At 40.2% G+C, this 21,510-nt stretch overlaps 1 protein-coding gene across 1 annotated transcript in view; it reads left to right on the top strand.

The window, feature by feature from the left end:
* Positions 1-1,155: 1,155 nt before the first annotated feature.
* Positions 1,156-21,510, top strand: part of znf800b (zinc finger protein 800b) — a 34,509-nt gene continuing 14,154 nt past the window's right edge. The window contains exons 1-4 of the mRNA XM_039792430.1: positions 1,156-1,290; positions 2,684-2,918; positions 16,476-16,589; positions 18,340-18,667. Of these exons, the coding sequence (XP_039648364.1) occupies positions 16,530-16,589; positions 18,340-18,667 (388 nt within the window). The 5' untranslated portion in view covers positions 1,156-1,290; positions 2,684-2,918; positions 16,476-16,529. The remainder of the gene's footprint in view (positions 1,291-2,683; positions 2,919-16,475; positions 16,590-18,339; positions 18,668-21,510) is intronic.

Raw genomic sequence — 21,510 nt, 5'->3', positions numbered from 1 at the left:
GCAGGTGTAACAGCTTAGCCTAAGTGGGACACTTTTCTTAACTATACTCATACTCTAATTCAATCTCTAACAGTTTAGTTTCCAATGTGTTTGGATTTTGCATTTTTAACCCACTTAGCTGATGGAGTTGTTTTCATTCAAATGAGTTACCAGGTTGGGTTTGAGTCTTTTGCTTATTAGCTGGTTTGTCATCCTGTTGATGACACCATGCTGTCTTGAATCACTAAAGCCCATACAATTGAGTTACCAAAACAAATAGCATAGCATACCTTAGAAGTACATCATAAGGGTAATAATAACAAAACATAAATACACTATAAACGTAAAAGCCAGTAACTGTTATTTACAGCCGCCAGTCATAGTGTTTTTGTTAAATTGCTGGTAACAACTACTACACTACATGCTAGAGTAGTACATGATGGCATTACTTATACTACTTCTGTTATACTGTAGTCAGGCATAAAATTTAAGATTGTATACAAATACTACCTTATACCTCTTCCAAAGTAGAAGTGTATATAATATATAGTGCTTCAATTGTTGACAAACTTTTTTGTTGCTACAAACTATGCCACAGAGTGGGCCCCCATGTTTTAGACCATATTGTTTTTGTTTAAGTAGTATAACTGTTAAATTATTCCTATGAAACCAATTCTGTTGTATTACTATTCAATACTTAAGTAAACATTTAGTAGGCTACTTGTGTAACAAGCTATTCCACTTCCATTCATTATTTGAACAGTATTCCATGAGATGCCATGTTTCACACTGAGGAAAATGACCTATTGCTTCTATAAAACTGTGGTAACACAGCCGTTCACTAAGTAGCCTTCTAATGCACTAATAATAAGTTGTTATGAGCTATTTGATTCGACCACCGCCTTTTATCATATCAGTTCACTCCATATCTGTCAATTCTTCCTTTCAAAACTGTTATCAGGTCCATGCAAATGTTCCTCTCCATCACCTCCACAAACCTGCATAAACTCTACTTCACCATCACCTTACATGTCAAATGTTTGAGCCAGCTGCACCTAATTATCTTAACCAATCTGATACTTTCTCATTAAACCCAGAAACCATAGGTTGGTTAGTTAATACATTAGCTAGCTAGCTAACTTTATCTTAATATATTCTTGCTTGCTATGGAGCTTGTTTAGGCCTAGCTACATTAATATTCAACTAAGTTATGCGGTCAAAGGTGTGCTTCTCTTTGACATAACTCAAATTTCCTTTATCTCATAAGTGATGGACCGAACACAGGTTTCTGTTCAGTAATCTGGAAACAAGGTAAGGATTTGCTGTTTTAGCATAAATTTACATTTCCTTGTAAACTATTTTGTGCTCACAAATTATTACATTTTAAAAATGTAAAAGAACAGCCGGGGCAACTTTCATTGTAAATAACAACATAGCTAACCTTGCTTATGTTTGTAGATGTTGCTGGTGGGCTCTTGCGCAACTTAAGCTAGCTAGCTTTGGCACACAATTGATATTATCCCATCGAAAATACTCCCACACCTGTCATTTTATTAAACTAGAATATCACAACAAACTTTAGCATTCTTAGTTTGTTGTCCTGGCTTGGTTATAAGCAAGGGAAACGTTGTGAGGGGGGAAGTAAGTAGACGAAACAGTTAACGTACTGTTAACGTTACTTCTGCTAATGCTAAATTGATGTAACGTTAGCTAGCTTTACATCAACAGCATGGCGGTAAATTAGACTTTATTTTAGTTAAGAATCCACTCACTTCACTACCGTCCCTCGCCAAACAATAGAAAACATGTTTTTAAATGCTTCTACATTTGTTTGCAGGGGAGTTATGTGATAACAGTGTAAACCAATTAACATATAAACCAGTCAATAATAAATGGTATTCACAATGGGCTAACATGTTTTGTCAACTATTGATTGACTCAGTGGCACTTGTATTGGCCTTCTACTACTCTCCATTAACGTTAGAGTTTATGGGATTTGAAAGTGAGACTAAAAACACTGGAATCAGCATTGTGATGAATTAAGCTAGCCACCCAGAGTTAAGGGGTCCCAGGAGGGACTTCAGTAGGTACACATCCATGAGGGGATAGTTAATTAACTCTTCCTTTGCACAGTGCAGTAAGTGTGTTGAACAAGTTAAATACAATATTTCTGTTCTTTGATTTAGGGAAAAATAAACTTCTCAGATGTGGTTCCTCTGAGGACATTTTACCAAATGTAGGTCTAGAAGAAGGTTCAAGTAGAGAGACATTGGACATATGTCCAATGTCTCTCTACTTGAACCTTATTTTTGGAGAAAATTGTGATCCCCTGGACTATATAATACTACAAAATGTGTATATTTTTAATGAGTAAATGCCACAACTTTTGGCCACACATTTCTGAATATCACTTTAAGTTGAGTCCTCTTTGTGCTACTCTGGCGAATGAGTAGGCTTAAGTATTTAATTGGTAATATAAAGTAGACTATTTTATCTGTTGTAGCCTATTAGCTAAGTTTTGAGAGGGTGTCTCCACCTGTTTTATTTTGCGTAAACTTGCGTCGTGGACTCTCTAAGATTGTGCGTTTTGGGGGATAAATCAGCACTACAACCGTGGTATTAATCTGCTCTGCTTGGTATTAATCAACGTTTTCTTAATTTAAAGTGGTCTAATCTATCCTTTTTTCGCAATGTCGCCCTAAAGTGTCGACATTTCCAGCTGAAATTGGACGTAGAGGGTGCACCTTTGCGCAGAGACTAGTTTGATGCTGAGAGGCTCCTCTGGGTGCACAAAGACAGCGGCTCGCTGACGAACTTGTTCAGAGTGAACCGGGGACGCTGGGAGGCGAAATAAACAATCTCCGGACTCGAAGTAGCCACGACCGCGTAGTTTTACCTCGTCAAACACACTAATCCACCACACATCCAACAAATACAAGGTAAGGACTTGTTTTTAATACGTTTTAGTGGGACTGGAGGGCTGCGGAGCGGGTTAAACCTCCTTCGCTTTGGCTTCCCGAGCATGGTTGTTTTTGCAGAAAATGGCGTCATCGCCCTCTTGTTTCTGCCTGGCCGCGGCGGGGAGAGGAATAGTTTCCGAGACTTGTAGCAGCCTTTACATGTAGCGTTTCCCTCTTCAAATATGAAATCACCTACTACAATGTGTTGTATTCAACCGTAACTCGTCAAAACACGAGATAGTTCGTGATTTCGCTCGGTAGAAGGACGCGCAAAGATGGAAGGGTCACCGGTCCTGTGCGCCAAGCTGCTTCTTGGAAAAGGTGGCACGGAGCCGCAAAACGCAGCGTTGTACATTCATGATAATGCCATCTTTACCGGCTCTAGGCTAATCCAAATGACCAAGGATGGTTTAGTGTTATTACCCGGGTGGTGATGGACGTAATTTGTGGGAGCACTGCACCTTGCCTTTGTGTGTATTTTATTCGGGTTAGCTCGTTTTTACGCCGCACTCCCCTGCCATGCTGCAATCGTTATGAGGGGCCTCTCTTTTACGGCTCGAAAGGTGCATTTTGTACTTGGCTTTTCATTTGATCAAGTCAAGCTGTCCCATTGTTGCTCAAAATACTGTTTTTTTAGGCTGACAATATAACCGTGTAGAAAGAGATTTTCGGGGATAATGGGGGCGATGCAAATCGTGCCATGAGAATGGCGACTGCCCTGCGCTCTGGTTCGCTGCTTGCCAGGCGAGGACAGCCTGAATGAGGTAAAAATAAAAGTCTTTTGGACGAATCACATAGTTTGCACAAAACTGGGGAAGTCCGGCGCTGCGCAATGAATGTGCTGCTGCTTTGCGCAGAGCACAGTGGCAGCTGCTGTAACCGCCGCCACCATTTCGCCGCGATATTTTTTGTGTGTGTTGGCCAACCTTTTGTAAATAGTTGGGGACTGTTGGATAAAAGAGCACAATAGTACTCATGCGGGCCCTTTATGGCCTGTGAATGCGATCCTAAGTCCCACTCCGGCTGTCCTGTCTTTCTCCGTACGTGCATGCGTCCTAGCACTGGCCACCACACATCCACCATAGCGAGGCCACTCGGTTCGCTGTGTATGCTCTGCTTGGTTCCTCCTGTGACCAAAAGTCGAGGACTGATTGTGTGCTGAGTGTTATGGTACAGGCCATCACGATCAAATCGAAACAACGTCAAAACATCAGCCATGGAGACTGCACATCGTTTGCTCCGTGCACATTTTTATTAAGTTTCCTGAGTTATGCAACCGCATCCCCGTAGACCGAACTGCTTATCCGCCTTTATTTACTCGTCACCCACCATCCGATGGATATTTGTGTGCAATATCTTGTCAATTGGATCAGTCCCCGTGGCAACGACACTGAATTAAGAAGATATGTCATTTGCAAATCACCCAGTGCAATTTGCGTCACAGCCCGCGGCCTCGTACGCCCATGGGGGGCGATGGAGTTGCAAATGGAGACTGTGTGTGTGTGTGTGCTGACGCTGCCCCAGCTGAAAGGGAACCAATAGACACGGACCCCGGCGGCAACAATCGCCGTGCGCTTCCACTCTCCAGTAGTGCACCGACTTGGGATTCTGTATCAACACGGAAGATCGCGCAGTTTTTTCGGGATGGTTAGGTTTCCTTCGCCCTGCCTGGGATGCGTAAGTGGATGCGTACACACTAAACCTGCTTCAGGGCTCGACAGGCCAGCCGGAGAGGAGTATATCCGTCCGGTCCTTCCCTTCCCTCATGGTGCTCGGTGCATGTGGCTATTATGGAGTCAATCGTGTGTGGATACACGTCTTTCCACTGGATCGTGATTATATGACCGTAAAACCTTTATTAACAGCGCAGAGAATAAGGTTGGATTATGTTTTGGACACTGGATACACACCCGCGTCGTTTTTATTACATCCACAGCGCGCCACGCGTTTCTGCTATGGAGATGAGCAGGGCGTTTATGTCCTGAAACATTTTATTTGTTGCTGTTGCGCTTTTGGGCTCTGCGCATGGTTTCATCCACCAGAGCTCAGAGAACTTATTCACGAGGCAGAAAGTCCTGAAATTCTCAAACTAGAAAGTGCAGATTCAGTCAGCATTGAAATCATTTAGTTATGGTGTGGAAGGAAAGATTCAAATTTATATTTGATCAGTTATGCCGGTTGATTGGTAACTTGCTGGTACCATAACACTTATTCTAATGATATGACAGACCTGTAGTAACCATTAAATATAAAATCACTATTTAGAGAATATGACTAAAATGTCCAACTGCAGCATTATAGGTATACTGTAGCAAAGTTATACTGTTAAAATAATGCAAATATATAACAATTTGATTGTTGCAATTTAATTTAACTAGACATCTATTCTAATCTTGCAGAAATATTTTTTTCATGACAGTGTCCCCTTTCTGTGCTTTATTAAAAGCTGGGGATGATGGTTAATTCCAAATCAAGGAATAGAGACTTCTACCCGAACCTCAGAAAGATGTTCCCTAAGGTAGAGATTCACCCCAGATGGCCTGAGTCAAGCAGCCCTACTACTATGGTTAATTTATGGTTCAATTCAAGGTTTATTGGGACAACTTTGAACCTGCACGTGGCTGTTATTTTACAGTATGGTTGTTTGACTGGAAACTTATTTTGCATTGCATGTTGACAGAGAACATGGCTCACTCTAAGTTCAGATGTTGAGATGGTTCTACTGTACATGTGTTGTAAAGTTAAATTAGTTCAGATCAGGCCCATTACCATCACCCCCTTTAAACATTTTACAGCAAAGTACATGAGTATTTCTGACACAATGGAGATGGCCAGTCTAACCTTGGGGAGGAATATGAATGGGTAACTAGGACATTAGTGTTATAAGGAACTACAATAAAATGGAAAGACAGATTGGCCTTAAGTTGAAAGAATTGGTCTGCATATGTCAAATACTTTGTGTTGTTCTGTAGCCTATATACAAATTGTTAGCATGTATCCCATTTGCAAGTCTTTTGCCTGCTTACCTGGCGTCCCATCATCTCATGAGACTTGGGGTTATAGCAACCTGAGATTAGTCTTTTCTTATCCGAACAGCAGCCAGGACTGCCTGGCTCTCCTCCCTGATCACAAGTTTCCTAGGTATCATGTTGACTGCAACAGTTTAATGATGTCACTGTATGATTCAGTCAGTTAAATGATGTAGTGCTGTGTTCAGTCACTGAGGCAGCTTATCAAACCAATGTGCTAAGTTAAGTCAGTCAACAAACCCATTAACCTGCCGGTCATATAACCAGTCAGTGAGGCAAACAGAGAGACAGACATTAATTAAGATATCCATCCAGTCAGGCAACCAGAAAATCAGCATCAGCCAGTCAATAAGTAAGTCAACTACACTTAACCAATAAGGCAGTTAAGTCAGTTATTATTACTTATTATCTGCAAGCCATGAAGCTGTGGTCCTATATATTTTGATAGGTGACACACCAGTTAGTAAGAACACCTTTCTAAACTAAACCGTTGTCTTGCTGCGACAGTGGTAAATGTTAACACTGTGAGTTCCCAGCAGCTTGACATGTCAACAAAGACCCTCTTTCTGCCCATTGTGACAGAGCATGCTCCGACTACCTGGAGAAGATCCGTTCAGTAGTCTGTTATCATCACACACTCTTGTCATTACAGGGTGCCATTCACAGTTGATAAGGTTTTTTATAATACCTTTTGGATATCACAGGAATTGCTGCCTTTTTTTTGCTTTGCCATTTAATGTTGACATCACCATATACAGCACTTAATTATACATTTACATGTCATTTTAGAGGCTTGATTTCAAAGATCATATGCTGCTCATCCACACACCTGGGATGAAAATGTCCATTATGCATCTCCCATGTCTGTATTTATTTATCTGTTTTCCTTTTTCACACTCTGCTACTGCATCCCTTGCTCCAATGTACCTGCTTTGAATCAAGACTTTACATACTGTGCAGAAGTTTCCTTTTATATTTGGTTTTGAAGTTTAAATAGCAATTTCAGCAATAACCAACCGTCTGGATACCCGCTGTCCTGCCACCAAGTGTTTTCTGGCGTGATTGGGTGATGAAAGCTATCACAGAAAAACAAGTGGAGCTTATTGCAGACCTTAAAAGAGCATATGTTTCAGTCTAGAAAACTTTGTTGAGCAATGAAATATTTGTAGATAGTAAAATTTGCTCTTTGGGAGACCGAATAGTATATGCTGGTGTGTGCACCCCTCAGGTATTTGCCCATTTGCAAAGAAATCTCTGCAGAGAATGATTTGTTGCCACAGTGATTTATGTTTGTGAGTTTTCCTAATACAGTTGTTTGATATTCACACACTGGAAATATCATTCAAAACTCTGTGTGTGTGTGTGTGTGTGTGTGTGTGTGTGTGTGTGTGTGTGTGTGTGTGTGTGTGTGTGTGTGTGTGTGTGTGTGTGTGTGTGTGTGTGTGTGTGTGTTTGTAAGATCACCTCTGTTCATGAGCACGTCAATTAATGTTGTCACATTGGACAGTCACATACAGTCACAGGCAGTAAGCACTGTCTAATCTTAGACAGTCATATTTGAAAGTCAGTGTAATGTTTTCTGCCACTGATGACTTTCCTGAAGTCAGTGGCATTTTATATATGCATAGTTTTTTATCATTATTTTAAAGTTGTCAAATACATCAGTCAGCAACATTTATCATATTTTACATTTTCACATGCTGTTTTACATTTGTATGTCATTCACAGTGTGGTAAAGACCTCAGTCTTGTCAAACTCACACAGGTGAGGAAAAAGTCTTCTAGGAGAACTGAGATAGTGATACCTTTTGTTAACACACTAGATGCAAGTTTTAAAATGTCCCATTTGGAAACGGCTCCTCTGGTTGTTATTTTTTCTGGGCAGAGATGCTGTAGTGTAATTTTATTGAATGTGCTTTATGTATGTACTGTGTGTTTTTAGAACATATACCATCTATTTTATATATATGCATATTGTCATTTTTGTCAAGTATAACTTGATATGCCGACAATAAGAGGATGACAGAGTACAACAGGACAATACGCTTCATTTCCCTACATTTCCAACATTAGGTGAACCTGAAGTAAGTAGGTAAAAGGTCAGAGCCACAGAAAATGAACTTGACCATTCAGTAAAAAATTCCCAGAGAAAAGGCAGGTTTTTAAGTGCAGGGGGAACTCTGTCAGTAGGCCACAGCATTGTTCCCATCCTATCTTGTGGTCAGGTGGTATTCCTGGTGTGTGTGCCAGCAGTCAGCATCATGTCAGTGAGTGTGGTGTCCCTCCATTAGGAGGAAGTCCTGTCAGTCCGCCCCCACACAGCCATCGGAAATAACTATGAGAAGGCAGTGGTGATTGCAGGCACACATCAATTGGCTCGAGAACCACACAAACATTTAAACGCATACATACATGTATGCATACAGTATATACATGCACACTCTTACATAATGAAACATGACAGGCTAATGTTTCTTTATGGAGTAGGCGGCAAAGAAGCTGAAGCATCAAAGAAGAGAAAGTTCTGCTCTTCTGACATGAATTTACCTCATTTGTTGCCTCTGATAGGGCAAACAGGGATTTGTCTCCTAAAATAAGAGATGTTCCCAAAAGGGAAACGCTTTGACAAATTGATTTCTGGCTGGCATAAACAAAATTCATTGGATTATCACTGAAGATGAAACTTAAACATATTTGCTTATACAATATGTAACACTGGAGAAGATATCATCAGGTGTATTTGTGAAATATTAAGCAAAAGTAGCATTTTTGCTGAGAAGGTTTAGTATGTGAAAATAAACTTTTAAATGTGTCCCTTAAAATTGGTCTTTCAGCTTGTGTAGAACAGGAAATACTTTTCTTTCTCACATTTTCACAGCACATCTGAATAATATCACGTTTCAGTTCAGATGTGTTGTTTCTTAAAATCAAAGTTCAGGACATCAATAATCACTGCTTTAATTACAAGTATTAAGCCTAACACCTAAACAATAGTGAGTTTTTAAGTTTGTAACAGAATATGAATGATGTTCAACTGTCCTCAGAAGACTTTGGCATGTTTTGGCATTTGTTTATATAGAATAACTTGAAATTTGCACAGAAATAAAATTAATCTTCAATTTCTTATCTTTCAACATTACAAGCATCCCGTATTAAGCAGTAAGTGGAGTGTGAATTGAGGAGTTGGACCGTAGATGCAAACGATCCTCAAATCCTCAGTTTGAGCCCAGGACACCTATTACCTGAGTCAGAACAGGAGTTGCTACTTCACAACCACGGCTGTCTGTTGCCATGGAAACGGGAGAGTCCCTCATGTTAGTGGGTGAGCGTATTGGGCACATTTGTGTGGCTAGATGTGTTTGTTTCAAACCTTTTTGTAGTACTGTACATATAGCCTCTTTAGAAGTGAGTTCAGAGAGTGTTGTGTATGGTCTCAGGCAGTTGTCCACACTGGGGTTTTTAAGCCTTGGTCAGCACCGGCAGGCTGCTGCTTGTCAGGTTTTTATGAAACACTTCTCAACAAAGTAATTAGGCTGCTGTTGGTCTTGGTTGGGATTTGCAACCTCCTTGGTGCCACGGCACACTCAAATGAGACTCAGAATCCTAAGACAAACCTAGCAATTGATTACCATTTAAAATCGTACTGTAGATGTAAATAAAGGCAGTAAAGTTGCTTTTTTGGTTGTGATTGTAACAGACCTTTTCTATTCTGCCCATACAAAGTCATTGGGCGTCATGAAAGAACCGCTCGTACAAACAGATGGCACGTGCAAGTGATTTAAAGCAATCTGTGGCATTCATTTCATAGGTATTGAATGAAATTCACAAGTGGTGCTGTCAAGTACAGATGGTATGCCTTTCTTCACAGGGGAAAAAACACTTAATTAACTTGACTAATGCCTCAATTTTGAATGAATTTAGAGTTTAAATTTAGAGTTTAATGAAACCCAAAATTATTTAATAAAATATGTTTATAGCCTAAAACAAACTTATTATTATTATTATTATTATTATTATCAATTAAACACGAGAGCAGTGTGTAGTGGTGCGTATGCGCCGCGGAGAGCCACTCTACAAGCGTAAAAAAATAGGACAGTTTTCTATTTATATTTTGTACGCGAGGTGTACACAGAAATGGATTATAAAGTGTCTATATGTATGTCTTTTAAATCAAACAGGAATATACAGGAAACGTCTTAATTGAGAGTTTCTGTTTTCACCTGCGTCATCTGATAACAGCTCACAGTAGATTTATGTTTCACAGCGCTGTGCCGGCTCCAAAAAACTGAAGAAACAACAACAATCCCGAAGCAAAAGCTCACCGTCTCGGGCTGTGACGTACACAGCATGTGTGCTGCAGGTGTAGCCAGTTAAAGATACATTCCATGAACAGGCCGCGAACAGGCCGCATACATTACGCGTTCAACGTAGCCAAAGCGTCAGCCTCTGTTGCACCTGACAGTGAATTCTCTTATTTAGTATTTCCGTGAATGTCACATGACCTGTATAGCGCTGCTCTGATGATACGTCGTAGGGGGGGACCAATAATCAGTCAGGGGGGCCCTGGAGGGTGACATTTTATCAGAATAAACATTGAAAATCAGCTTAGAAATATAGAAAATATTGGATAGAACCCGATGTAATTCTGCTAAATATTCATTTACAGGTTTTCATTTTCAAAGTATATACAAATATAAAAAAATATATATTTATATTTCAGGTAGTGGTGTAACGGACTATAGTTGATTCATGGTCCGTACGGATCAACACTCACGGTTTGGAATGCATGTGAACCACAGATCAGTTGCAAAGTTTAACCATAATAATAGTGTGGGTGAAATGCATTTTTACTCTCGCTGTTACTTAAAGTAAGTTGATGAATCTCTATGAAGGGTTGCTGTGAAAAAATACAGGCAATGAGATCTTCACATCACGTGAACGGTGCATGTTAAAATCCGGTGATTATATGGCACCGGCGCCTTAACGAGCGGTATCTAACGCGGATTTTGGTGCCTCATTTCTGTGCGAATGTCTGCGCTGCTCTCTGATGCTCTGAAACCGACGTTACAGGCAACAGAAGCATTTCTGCATGTCATGCAAGTAAACACCACCGCTACACTTGGCATTGGGTAATGTTAGCTAGTAGCTGGATTTAACACGGTTAAAATGTTGACACCTAAACTGTAAACGGTGTAAAGTGTGTCTGTATTTCACTGTAGATGATTCCAACACCGGGATGTACAACAGTCTGCCGCTAACGCTAAGAGCAAAAAGACACAAACAAGCACTTGGTCACTGCTGTTGTCAACCTCATGGTGCATTCAAAGTTATTGTAAAATACCCTTTTTTTCTTCTTTTTTCCCTTCTTTTTTTGGGGGGCTTTTCCGCCTTTAATTTTTGACAGGACAGCTAGGTGAGAAAGGGGAGAGAGAGAGGGGGAAGACATGCAGGAAATCGTCAAATGTTGGACCCGAACCCTGGACCTCCGCGTCGAGGCACAAACCTCTCAGTACATGTGCGCCTGCTCCACCACTGAACCAACCCGGCCACGTAAAATACCCTTTTCTCATCAGTTTTTGTCGTTTAACTGCAATTTACTGGGGAGAGAAGTAATTATTGTTGAAAGTTAATGTTATTACATTTTTAATAAATCATTTAGCCCCCTTTTTTTGTGTTGATCGGAAAATTGATCCGATCCGTGATTCGAAACCGTGATCCGCTCTGAACCATGAGTTTTGTGTTCCGTTACCTAATTTCAGGTACTTGCTTATTCCTATGTCAGGGTGCTAGATTGTAACCCAGCATGCATTAGGTGAAATGCTGAGAAACACCCTAACACACTAATGCATAAGATAGTCAATTTCACTCAAGCTCATGCTCACAGATAAGACCAATGTAGAGTCTTCAGACAGTGGAGGGAAAATCCCTCCAACATGTTTAACATGTTTTGGGTTTTTTTTACCCAGGGAGGTTTTTGCATTGAGTGGAGAGGGGTAACAGGGATGAGTCCACTTGATTTTCAAATGTATCATCACCTTTTGAGTATTATACCAATTAAAAATCAACTTTATTTTGTAAGATAAAAAATAGAACCATTAAATGCGGTTTCCTGACTTAAGGAGTTGGTAGGGTAGACAGACTTTCCGGTCAGAGTTCTAATTTCCCATTTTAGTTAATGGCTAGTGTTAATCTCCCTTCCTGATATAAATAGAACCTGGTGCATAATGCATTAATATCCATGGTCTTAATTTTGTTAGAATAAAAAAACATGTTTTAATCTAATCTTTAAACCTCAACAAGGCTAACCTGAGCTGAGGAAAAAGTCCTCAAATCAGACTCCAGCTGTAGCATCTCTACAATGTTTTAACCCTTGACACAGAATTTTAAATTGTGGTTTGTGGTTACCCGCATTTGTTTTGAACATTCCCTTGTCTGCTCTACTCCATGTGACGCTCAACTCCAGTTGTGTGTGTCTGTAAAGTCACCGCTCCATCACAAGTAGCCTCTGCTATCATGTTATCGCACATCGTTCGGAATTGGTTCATCCTCACTACTAAAAGTATATTGTTTCATGTGTCAAACCTACATTTGAAAGAAAAATCAGAGTTCTTATAATGGTCTAAAAATGAGTTTTTAAAATTCAGGAACAAACTATACATGTTTTTTTTTTTTTTATTCTTTATTCAATGTAAAAACTCCATAATCAGAGTGATACCTCGTTGTTCAGGACCATACTTTTGTGTGATAAATACTTTAATTTCCCATTACAAGGCAATAAGAGCAATCTGACCTTTGTCTTGTCACGTACACAGTGGCTCCGTGTTGACATTGTTGTGGCAGATAATTTGGTTGGGGAAGTTGTGTAGCTGCTGTGTTGAAATGTAATCATCTCTCCTGCTCCTCTTTGCTTAAGCTGCTTTAATTACCAGGCAGAACTCAATCTATGTGCATGCGTTAGTGAAACATTACCGCTAAATCACATCCTTTGTATTGAGACATACGTTGGGGCAACCCCTCTGTGGCCCCTTCACTGTGTTCCCCTGTACTCTGTGCGTCTTGTCTTTTGGAGACATCGGCAGACTACAAAACTTTTCAACTAGCAAAACATTTTAAGCACAAGCTTTGTCTCCCTCTGCTGGAGATCAAGTGGAACTACAGATCTACTCGGGTGGAGATTTTCCACGTGCACATGACATTGGCTGTATCATCAAGCATGTGACGTTACCGACCCCTTTACTTTTCACTGTCGGTGTTGTCATGTAACTTCACTAGGTGTAGGCGCAGGCTCTATTTTTCAGTTTCAACTATGTTTCTGTCAGATTTTCTTATATTATTTTTGAATCCAAGTGTTCCCATAATTGTAAGGCACAATGATTAGTTCTAGCTATTAGTTTATGTATTTACTACTTTACAATAGTTTACCATAAAATAACTAATGTATGTCGGCCCCATGTCTAGAGATGTTATCTTATTTTAATCAAAAATCAATGCTTTCCCTTTCCCATTATCTGCTCAGTTCTTTGGTGTTGTCCTGCTGTTTGCTTGTGTCTGTGACACCTTTGCATGTCATACCCCAAAAGGCACCTGTCCCTTAAGGCTCATCTAATTAAGCCACCATTTTACTCTTGGGGAATCATTTTATCCACTGTCAAATGTTTTTTCCTGATGTCTAGATTTATCAGTTGGTCCACTAACCTTGGTGGCAGCTAATGCTGGCCTTCTGTAGCTAGTAGGTATGACAAAGGATAACACATTAGAGAACAGTGAGGCTGTTCCATAGCCATAGAGCAGCTAAAGCATGTTATACTGAATCAGTAGAACTGAGCACTGGTGTGGTGTCAGGTGCATGTGGCTGAGTTGGACCAAATTGTTGTAACTTAAACAGCCACTAGAGGGCAGCAACGAATGTTGTTTTACCCTTGATGCTGTAATATAATTAAAATATAATAAAATAAAGCACACATTTTTTTTTTAGATGAAGGTTGGGGTTATCAAAAGTGATTAACACAAGTTTAATAAGTGGGGGCTCATAGACTACTTTTCATATTAAGATTGTAAAATTGTCCCAGTAAGTAATTTTAATACGTCAGAGATACAACATAACGAAAAGTGGTTTAAAAAAAAAAAAACGTGTGTGTTGACCACAACAGTATTTATTTGCAAATGTTTTGTTATTAATGTTTTTAATGCACATCCACATATAACGGTGATCCTAGGACTGGAAGGTCCTCTAGGAAAAACACATTAGCATTAGTGTTTATTTTAGTAAGGCCAGAGATCTCTTTAAATGCACAATGGACAGTGTGCCTTATACAGAGTAATGATGCAGGTAACATGGGTTTAATTGTCCTGCCAGCAATGTAACCAGCATATTTAGCATTCTGGGAAACCATTACTGACCTTTTAAAAATATTCAATTCTGTTTTTATATTTAGATCCAGTTCAGGGGGTTCTAAGTACTTTACAGCTGGTAAACACACAAAGTTGTTATGTTAGCTGCATGTTTTGAAATGCAAAGGTCTTTCATATCACACACATACTTATTTTGGGATGGCTTACAGATGTGGAAAATCTGGGGGCAAAGTTAAATTAGGTAACATTTCCGATCTGTTAAATTCAGGTTCTAACATGGTTAGTTTCAAGCAGTAGTGGAAGAACAGTGTTTCCTTTTTTTTTTTTTTTTTAGCAGTGGGGGCAGGTCTGTCCGAACAACAACAACCCCAGACGTTGTGTGTGTGTGTGTGTGTGTGTGTGTGTGTGTGTGTGTGTGTGTGTGTGTGTGTGTGTGGGTGGGTGTGGGTGTGGGGTGTGTGTGTCATAGCGGTCTGCATAATCTGTGCAGCTAGTGTTTCAATGTATATTTGTAAACATTGTTGCAATGCCCCTTCTTATCTGTCTCGTTTTAACGGTTAGGCTGGTTGCGTGGCGTGAATTTAGCTGACACGTGCGCAATTTCACAGTAGGCTTTCAGCCAACAAATTGATTCTTGGAACAAATTCACTCCTCTAACAAATATACGGAATTAATGTTTACAAGAGGGAAGCTATCTGCTCTATCAAATGAGATTACATTTATGTGTTTGTGTTGTTGGTTAGAATAACGCTGGTAACACTTTAAGGGTACATGAATTATCATGAATTCATGCATGAATTAATTGTATTATAATGCATTATGTAATTCATGATTTATGTATTAGTGCATTCCTTAATATCCCAATCATCAGGAATTGACGTGTTCATAGTAATTCGTGACCTCATACATTAACAACACAACTAAAGCATTAGGTACGTGGGCACATCATTATGAATTATGATTTATTAAGCATGATTATTTAGTTTTCTGCAAAATAATGTGGTCATCACTGCGCAAATTCTGATTTGAACACAACTTGTGCATAATGATGTACCCACCTTACCTAATGCTTTAGTTGATGTGTTGTTCATGCATGAGGTCATGAATGAGAGGCTATGAACTCGAATGAATTCATGCATGAATTCATAATTCATGTACCCTTACCGTAAAGTGTTACCATAACTTTAGTTCAAGCCTGTGGCAGCAGTTCCAAGTAATTAGTTTAGTGCCTTGCAATGAAAAATACCTTTTCACAAACTTTTTCACAAGTTCAGTGGATGCATTTTCCAAAAGAATGCTTTAATTCTGAAAAATAAAGTTGGTCCCACACAAAACTCACTCAATGTCTTCTGACTCTATGTAGGCTACATACCAAGAAAATTCATGAATATTAACTGAGATACCCCATTATGTTGTGAGCAGTAGGCCTGCATGTTGTTGGCAAAATTGTGTCTAATCTGTCTGTGTCTATGTCTGACCTGGGCTGGCACATGTTCGTGAACGTTAAAAAGTGTGTGCATGCACGAGCACTACGGTCACGCGCAAAGTGTCCCGGTTTTAGTTCCGGGAAATCTGGTCACCCTACTCATAATGCTGAGTGGATACAGTGTTGTGTTAAGCTATTCTATTATTGAATCATTATTATTGATGTGTTGATATGTAAGGAGTATTTTAATGATGTAGTTGGTCAAGGAGCAATTAGTTTTAACTGCTTCATATACATTTGGCATATTGGCATATTACATTAAGAGAATTAACAGATGTCTGTTAGCATTTCCATTGCTTTTATTATATTGAAATGTGGGGCTCCAATAATGCCATATGTAACCATTGTTTTATCCTCTTCTCTTAAATGTTTACGTAACAGTAATGTTGTAGTGCAGCTGCATGTAATGTACACACACACAGAAAAGTTTAGTTGTTGCAGGTAACAGATAGCTATTAGGTGTAAATCCATACGCCAACAGAGCAAACAATAGATAAGAAAACGGAGCAAAGATGAGACATGAGAAGCCTCTGTAATTCTTATATAATAAAATATAAAAACTAAGCTCAGGCTCAGAAATAAACAAGCATTTTATATTTTAGAAGTACATCCAGCAGACAGTGGTAATTCATTAAGTGTAGTCCTTGGCTCATGTGGGGTGTTGTTGCAGGTTACAGGAGTCTGCTGGTAGGACCGTGTGGTGCAGCAGGCCACTCTTGGCGGCATGGTGAAGGTCCAGAAGTCAACTAGGAGGAAGAGCTCTCACTGTCTGCGCAGACTGGAGGTACTAGAAAAAAAGATGAACCCTAGTTGTTATTGTCCAGTTTCACTCCCTTCACTGTAAGATTGTGGAAAACGCACTTGCTCTATGTTAATCCGTAAGTCGACCCCCACCTGATCAAGTCATTTGAACAGTTACAATCATGTAATGCACAGATTTTACTTTCTGTGTGTCAATGGAGATAAACTCCAATTTGATGCTGACGGGTGCACAGTATATCCCACTTAATACATGTGGAATAATTGAGAAGGCACCATCTGAGTGTTTCTTTCCTATTTTACCAGACACTGTGCTCTCAATTAACACATGAAACAACCCAACTTTAACCACTTTCACTTTAGTCACACTAGGTAAAGTAACAGATGAAATCATACTCGCTGTTTTATTGAGCAATCAGTGGAAATGAATGGCTGGTCCGCCACTCACCAATTCCCAATAAAAAATGAGGCAGGAATAGTTGGTTGACAAATTGACTGACCTATCATTGCATATGCTATCTGAATGGTGACATTCCCTGATGCTTCCTTTTACTTGTGCACTGGACAGTCAAAATGTGTAATGTTTCTTTTCTTGCCATAGTAATAAAAACATTTTAGATTTTAATGAAGTAGGTACCTTTCTCCCCCTCCCCCAATCTTTTCCCCAAGAGCATGATCCACTGGTTGAGATAGAAAGTGTTTGTGTTCATCGGCTGTAATGGTTTGTTTGTGTTGTACTGCACATATGGGTTTGCTGAGCATGTGTAACAAACTGTTAAGCTATTTTATGGTCATTGGATTATGCCATGGTATGCACAGTGTATTTGTGTCCAAGTGGCCCACTTGTCCGGTGGTTATGTGCTGTAATGTGCCTGAACGGTGGAGTCATTTATTTATCTTCAAGGGTGCGGGGATTCGAGGAGTGAGAGAGACAGACACAGGCACAGAGAGAAAATTAGGATAAATTGGTGGGTGGAAGAGGAGAAAAGATTGGGGACTTCAGAGAGAGAGGAGGTCTGGTCAAGAGACACAGCTAGACACACACACACACACACACACGCACGCACACACACACGCTAACCCACAACACACTCACAAAGACAGATGTATGTGCGCACGCTGAAGTTGGTGTGGAGTCACTTATCTGCTGAAGGGTGGCTTTGTGCGACAAGGTTAATGTCCCCCTACACAATCTCTGGGTGCTCTGGAGACATGAAATCACACGCACACACACACACACACACACACACACACACACACACACACACACACACACACACACACACATTCTCTCTGTCACCTACTGTGACCCCTCATTTATCCCAATGAGTGGTTTGTTTTTTCAGCAAGGGGTGGCGACTAATTGTATTTATGATGGGCACTCTTTCCTCATTCCTCATCAAGTTTAATTTAGGAGATTTTGTGGTGAGTGTGTTTTATGTATCAGTCCTTACAACTAGATTGTTTCTTAAAGCCACTATGTATTGAATTTGAACATTTCTGACTTTGGCACCTTCCAGTGGTAGTATTCAGAAAGCATTCACTGTGGCAGACAGCAAGTCTGCTGCTTCCCTCCCTACTCACAGATTTGACCCAGGGACACTGAGATTATTTGATTAAAAGCAACACATAGACTGCACCATATTTCACATGTCTTATTATTCTACAAAAGAAATGCTATGACATAACAATCGTCCTTTTTACACTTTTATTTGTTGATTTGTGTCCTCCTTTTTCTGTAGCTCATGTTTTCATGTCTGATTTTGGTCCCACAGAGTGGTGGTCAGACAGTGATGGAGGAAGGCCAGCTCCTTTCAGACAGCCAGCATCCACAACAGGAGGAGCCCCGAAGAGCAGACCAGTCCTCTGATCAAGCCCAGCTCCAGACCTCTGCTCCAGATGAGACCGTGTCGGAAACTCCGATGGATGACCAGGAGAAGAGCGACTCTGAGGCCCAGCTCCAGGCAAAGCCTCTGTGGAAGCCCATTCCCCCTCTGATGCCTGAGTCCCACAGGAGCGGCACCACTGGGACCAGGGACCAAATCTGCCAGACTGAGGAGTGGCTTCAGCAGACCAGCGCCGGCAGCCACGGTCATAACACAGGTGGGTCAGGTTTTCTTCCCACTACACTTCCTGCTGCTTTGATTCATCCACCTACAGGCAAAAACTGTCTGTCAGCCTCCTGTGTAGCTTCACTGCCAGAGCATGGTTTGCTGTGTGCTCCAAATAAGATCAAATGGTAGATGAAATGGAAACCAAAAGAGGTTTTGCATTTAGTGTGCGTTGCTGTTTTTTATTTATTTATTTATTTTTTAAACTTCAGAGTGGAAAAAGTAATCCTATCTCTGCCATAATTTGGGAAAGCTTAAATATTTTTGGTTTGTGGCAAATGACATAAAATAAGCACAGCCTGAGCAGTATGAAAATATAGAACATAAAATTTGTATTCTTAAAAGAATTAAATTCTTAAAATGTATTGCTTGAATGAATTTATATATTGCTATCCGAGGTGTAACCACTTCATCTACAGAAAGTTTGCTGCCTCGAAATTAGGCCACACTGATCTGTCTCCCTCAGGTTGATCTCGCCTGAAACTACAGGCACCCTGCACTGCCAAGTGTTTCATGACCCTAAAGCCAAGCTAACTTATTTATATTGTATTATAAAATATACTACATGGCTATTGAAGCTGCATTTATGATGATGTAATGTTTTCTACTGAATGCTGACATGTTTGTTTCTTTAAATCCTTCCTTCATTTTGGCCTGGCTGCCCATGTTCCTCTCTGCGTTTCTTTCACCGTAGCTTTACTTTAAAAATGGATGTAGACATCTTGATTCAGATGTAAATCCAGCTACTGTGAGTTCATTTCTAATAGTGCTGCTAAGGAAAGCGCCACTCATAGTAAAAGGAAGCTGTTTGCGTCGACTGACGTTTCTCATTGGTTGATCTTTGACCCTCTCGCAGAGGGGGATGTGGAGGTCGGCCGGTCGCTGACCTGCCCCACTGGGATTATAGCGGTTTGCCTGGGAGATGTGTGGGGGGTGGGGATTGGCAAAACACATTCTGTCACACATTAATACATAATCTCCATCTCTCTTTCTGTTAAACCCGCTCACACAGTTGTCATTCACATTTCTAGCTCTCTTTCTGTCTATGTCTTTCTGGGTGTGTCAGTCTGTCTGCTGGTCTTTTTGCCTTCTGTCTTTCTTTCGTTCTGTTTCTCACACAACACACACACACACACACACACACACACACACACACGTTCAAGCATATCTTGGGCCAACAAGGCTTTAAACTTGCAAGGTGTCTGCTTCTAGTCTTGTTATCTGACCAGAAGTAACTTCATCTTGGATAGAACAAAACTGAAACAAAGTTAAAGACAAAGACAAAAATCATTGAATATATATGTTGACGTGAATTAACAAAGCACAGCGTTGTTCTTTGATAACAATAGTGCATCTTTGCTAAACATAAATTGTAGTTTGCAGGCTGTAATTGAAGTGTATTTTAAGTATTTTATTTTTAATGATTTAAGGTAAAATTAAATAGTTTGGCACTTAGATCAATAAGTTCAAAAAAACACCCTAAAGGTTATTTTGTACATTATTTTTGGTGTGTCTCTGTTCCAGACAGAAATGTGTGTTTGTAGAATGAATTTGTTTATGCAGTGATTTAGTCAAGATTGAAGATTTAGCAGAAGACAAGCCAACCTGTTTTTTGTTTGAAAAATACACGTCACACTGATTTTGAAATCATTTTTTTATCTAAATTGCATATATTGCCCATACTGAGTATCATGCTGAATTGCACATATTTTTATTTTAGACATTTACCCGATGCTGTTCTTGACTAGTATTGATTGCAGTGAGTGCAATAGTGGGGTATTTTAAAATTCCTTGATCTACAATTAACCTTACAAGCAACCAGAAATGTGCAGGGTGAAATGTGATTTCCTCACTGCCCTTACAGTATTATTGTGGCAATCGAATGATTACAATTGAAGATGGCATGAAAGCAAGTCAGACAATTAGCAATTAGACAAAACAATAAACCTGTGGGGCGCCTGAATACCCATGTACAGTGGCTCAGTCCTTGTCGCAGTAGCCACGGGTTCGGTTCCGACCTGCAGCCCTTTGCTGCATGTCATTACCCCTCTCTCTCCCACTTTCCGGACTTAATCTGTCCTATAAATAAAATAAAAATCTTTAAAAAAACAATAAACCCGTACCAGCACCATGGCCACTGTTCACCAGCTGACCTTGCATTCCCTGGTGATTGAGGTCCAGCAGAAGCAAAGCATTTTCCAATACATGTCAATACATTTCCTCCCAGTCATGTCCCTGTTTGGCCTGATAAAGTGGCACTAAATGACACCCAAGCTGAAGAATCAGATGCTGCGCTGGCTCTCATTACTGTTGGACGAAACACAAAAAAAATGTTTGTCATTGCCCCCACCCATTACATGTTTGAGCTTGAGCTGTAGTCCTCTAAACAAGCATCACAGAGATATCAATATCATTAGTCTTTTTTTTATTTCTGCACCCTGTATTTCCTTTTTGACCACGTCCTTGATAAAGCTGAGGAATGAGGGATGTATTTTATGATGTACTGAAATTATAAGGAAAAGACAGATGACCTGCTTTCTAATAGGTGTGTGTGTGTGTGTGTGTGTGTGTGTGTGTGTGTGTGTGTGTGTGTGTGTGTGTGTGTGTGTGTGTGTGTGTGTGTGTGTGTGTGTGTGTGTGTGTGTCTGTGTGTGTGTGTGTGTGTGTGTGTGTGTGTGTGCGCGTGTGTGTGCGCGTGTGTGTGTGTTAGCATGGAGCTAATCAGGTCAGAGTGAATCACTGTCTCATACAGACCTCATTGTATGACTGGGATTGTGTGTATCCTTAAAGCACACTGCAATATGCCTTGTGTCTTACCAGGTCCCCAGAATTCCC

This window comes from Perca fluviatilis, chromosome 23 (assembly GCF_010015445.1).
Source record: "Perca fluviatilis chromosome 23, GENO_Pfluv_1.0, whole genome shotgun sequence".
Taxonomy (NCBI): domain Eukaryota; kingdom Metazoa; phylum Chordata; class Actinopteri; order Perciformes; family Percidae; genus Perca; species Perca fluviatilis.
The sequence above is the reverse complement of the archived record's forward strand: the minus strand, read 5'-3'. Positions and strand labels throughout refer to the sequence as shown.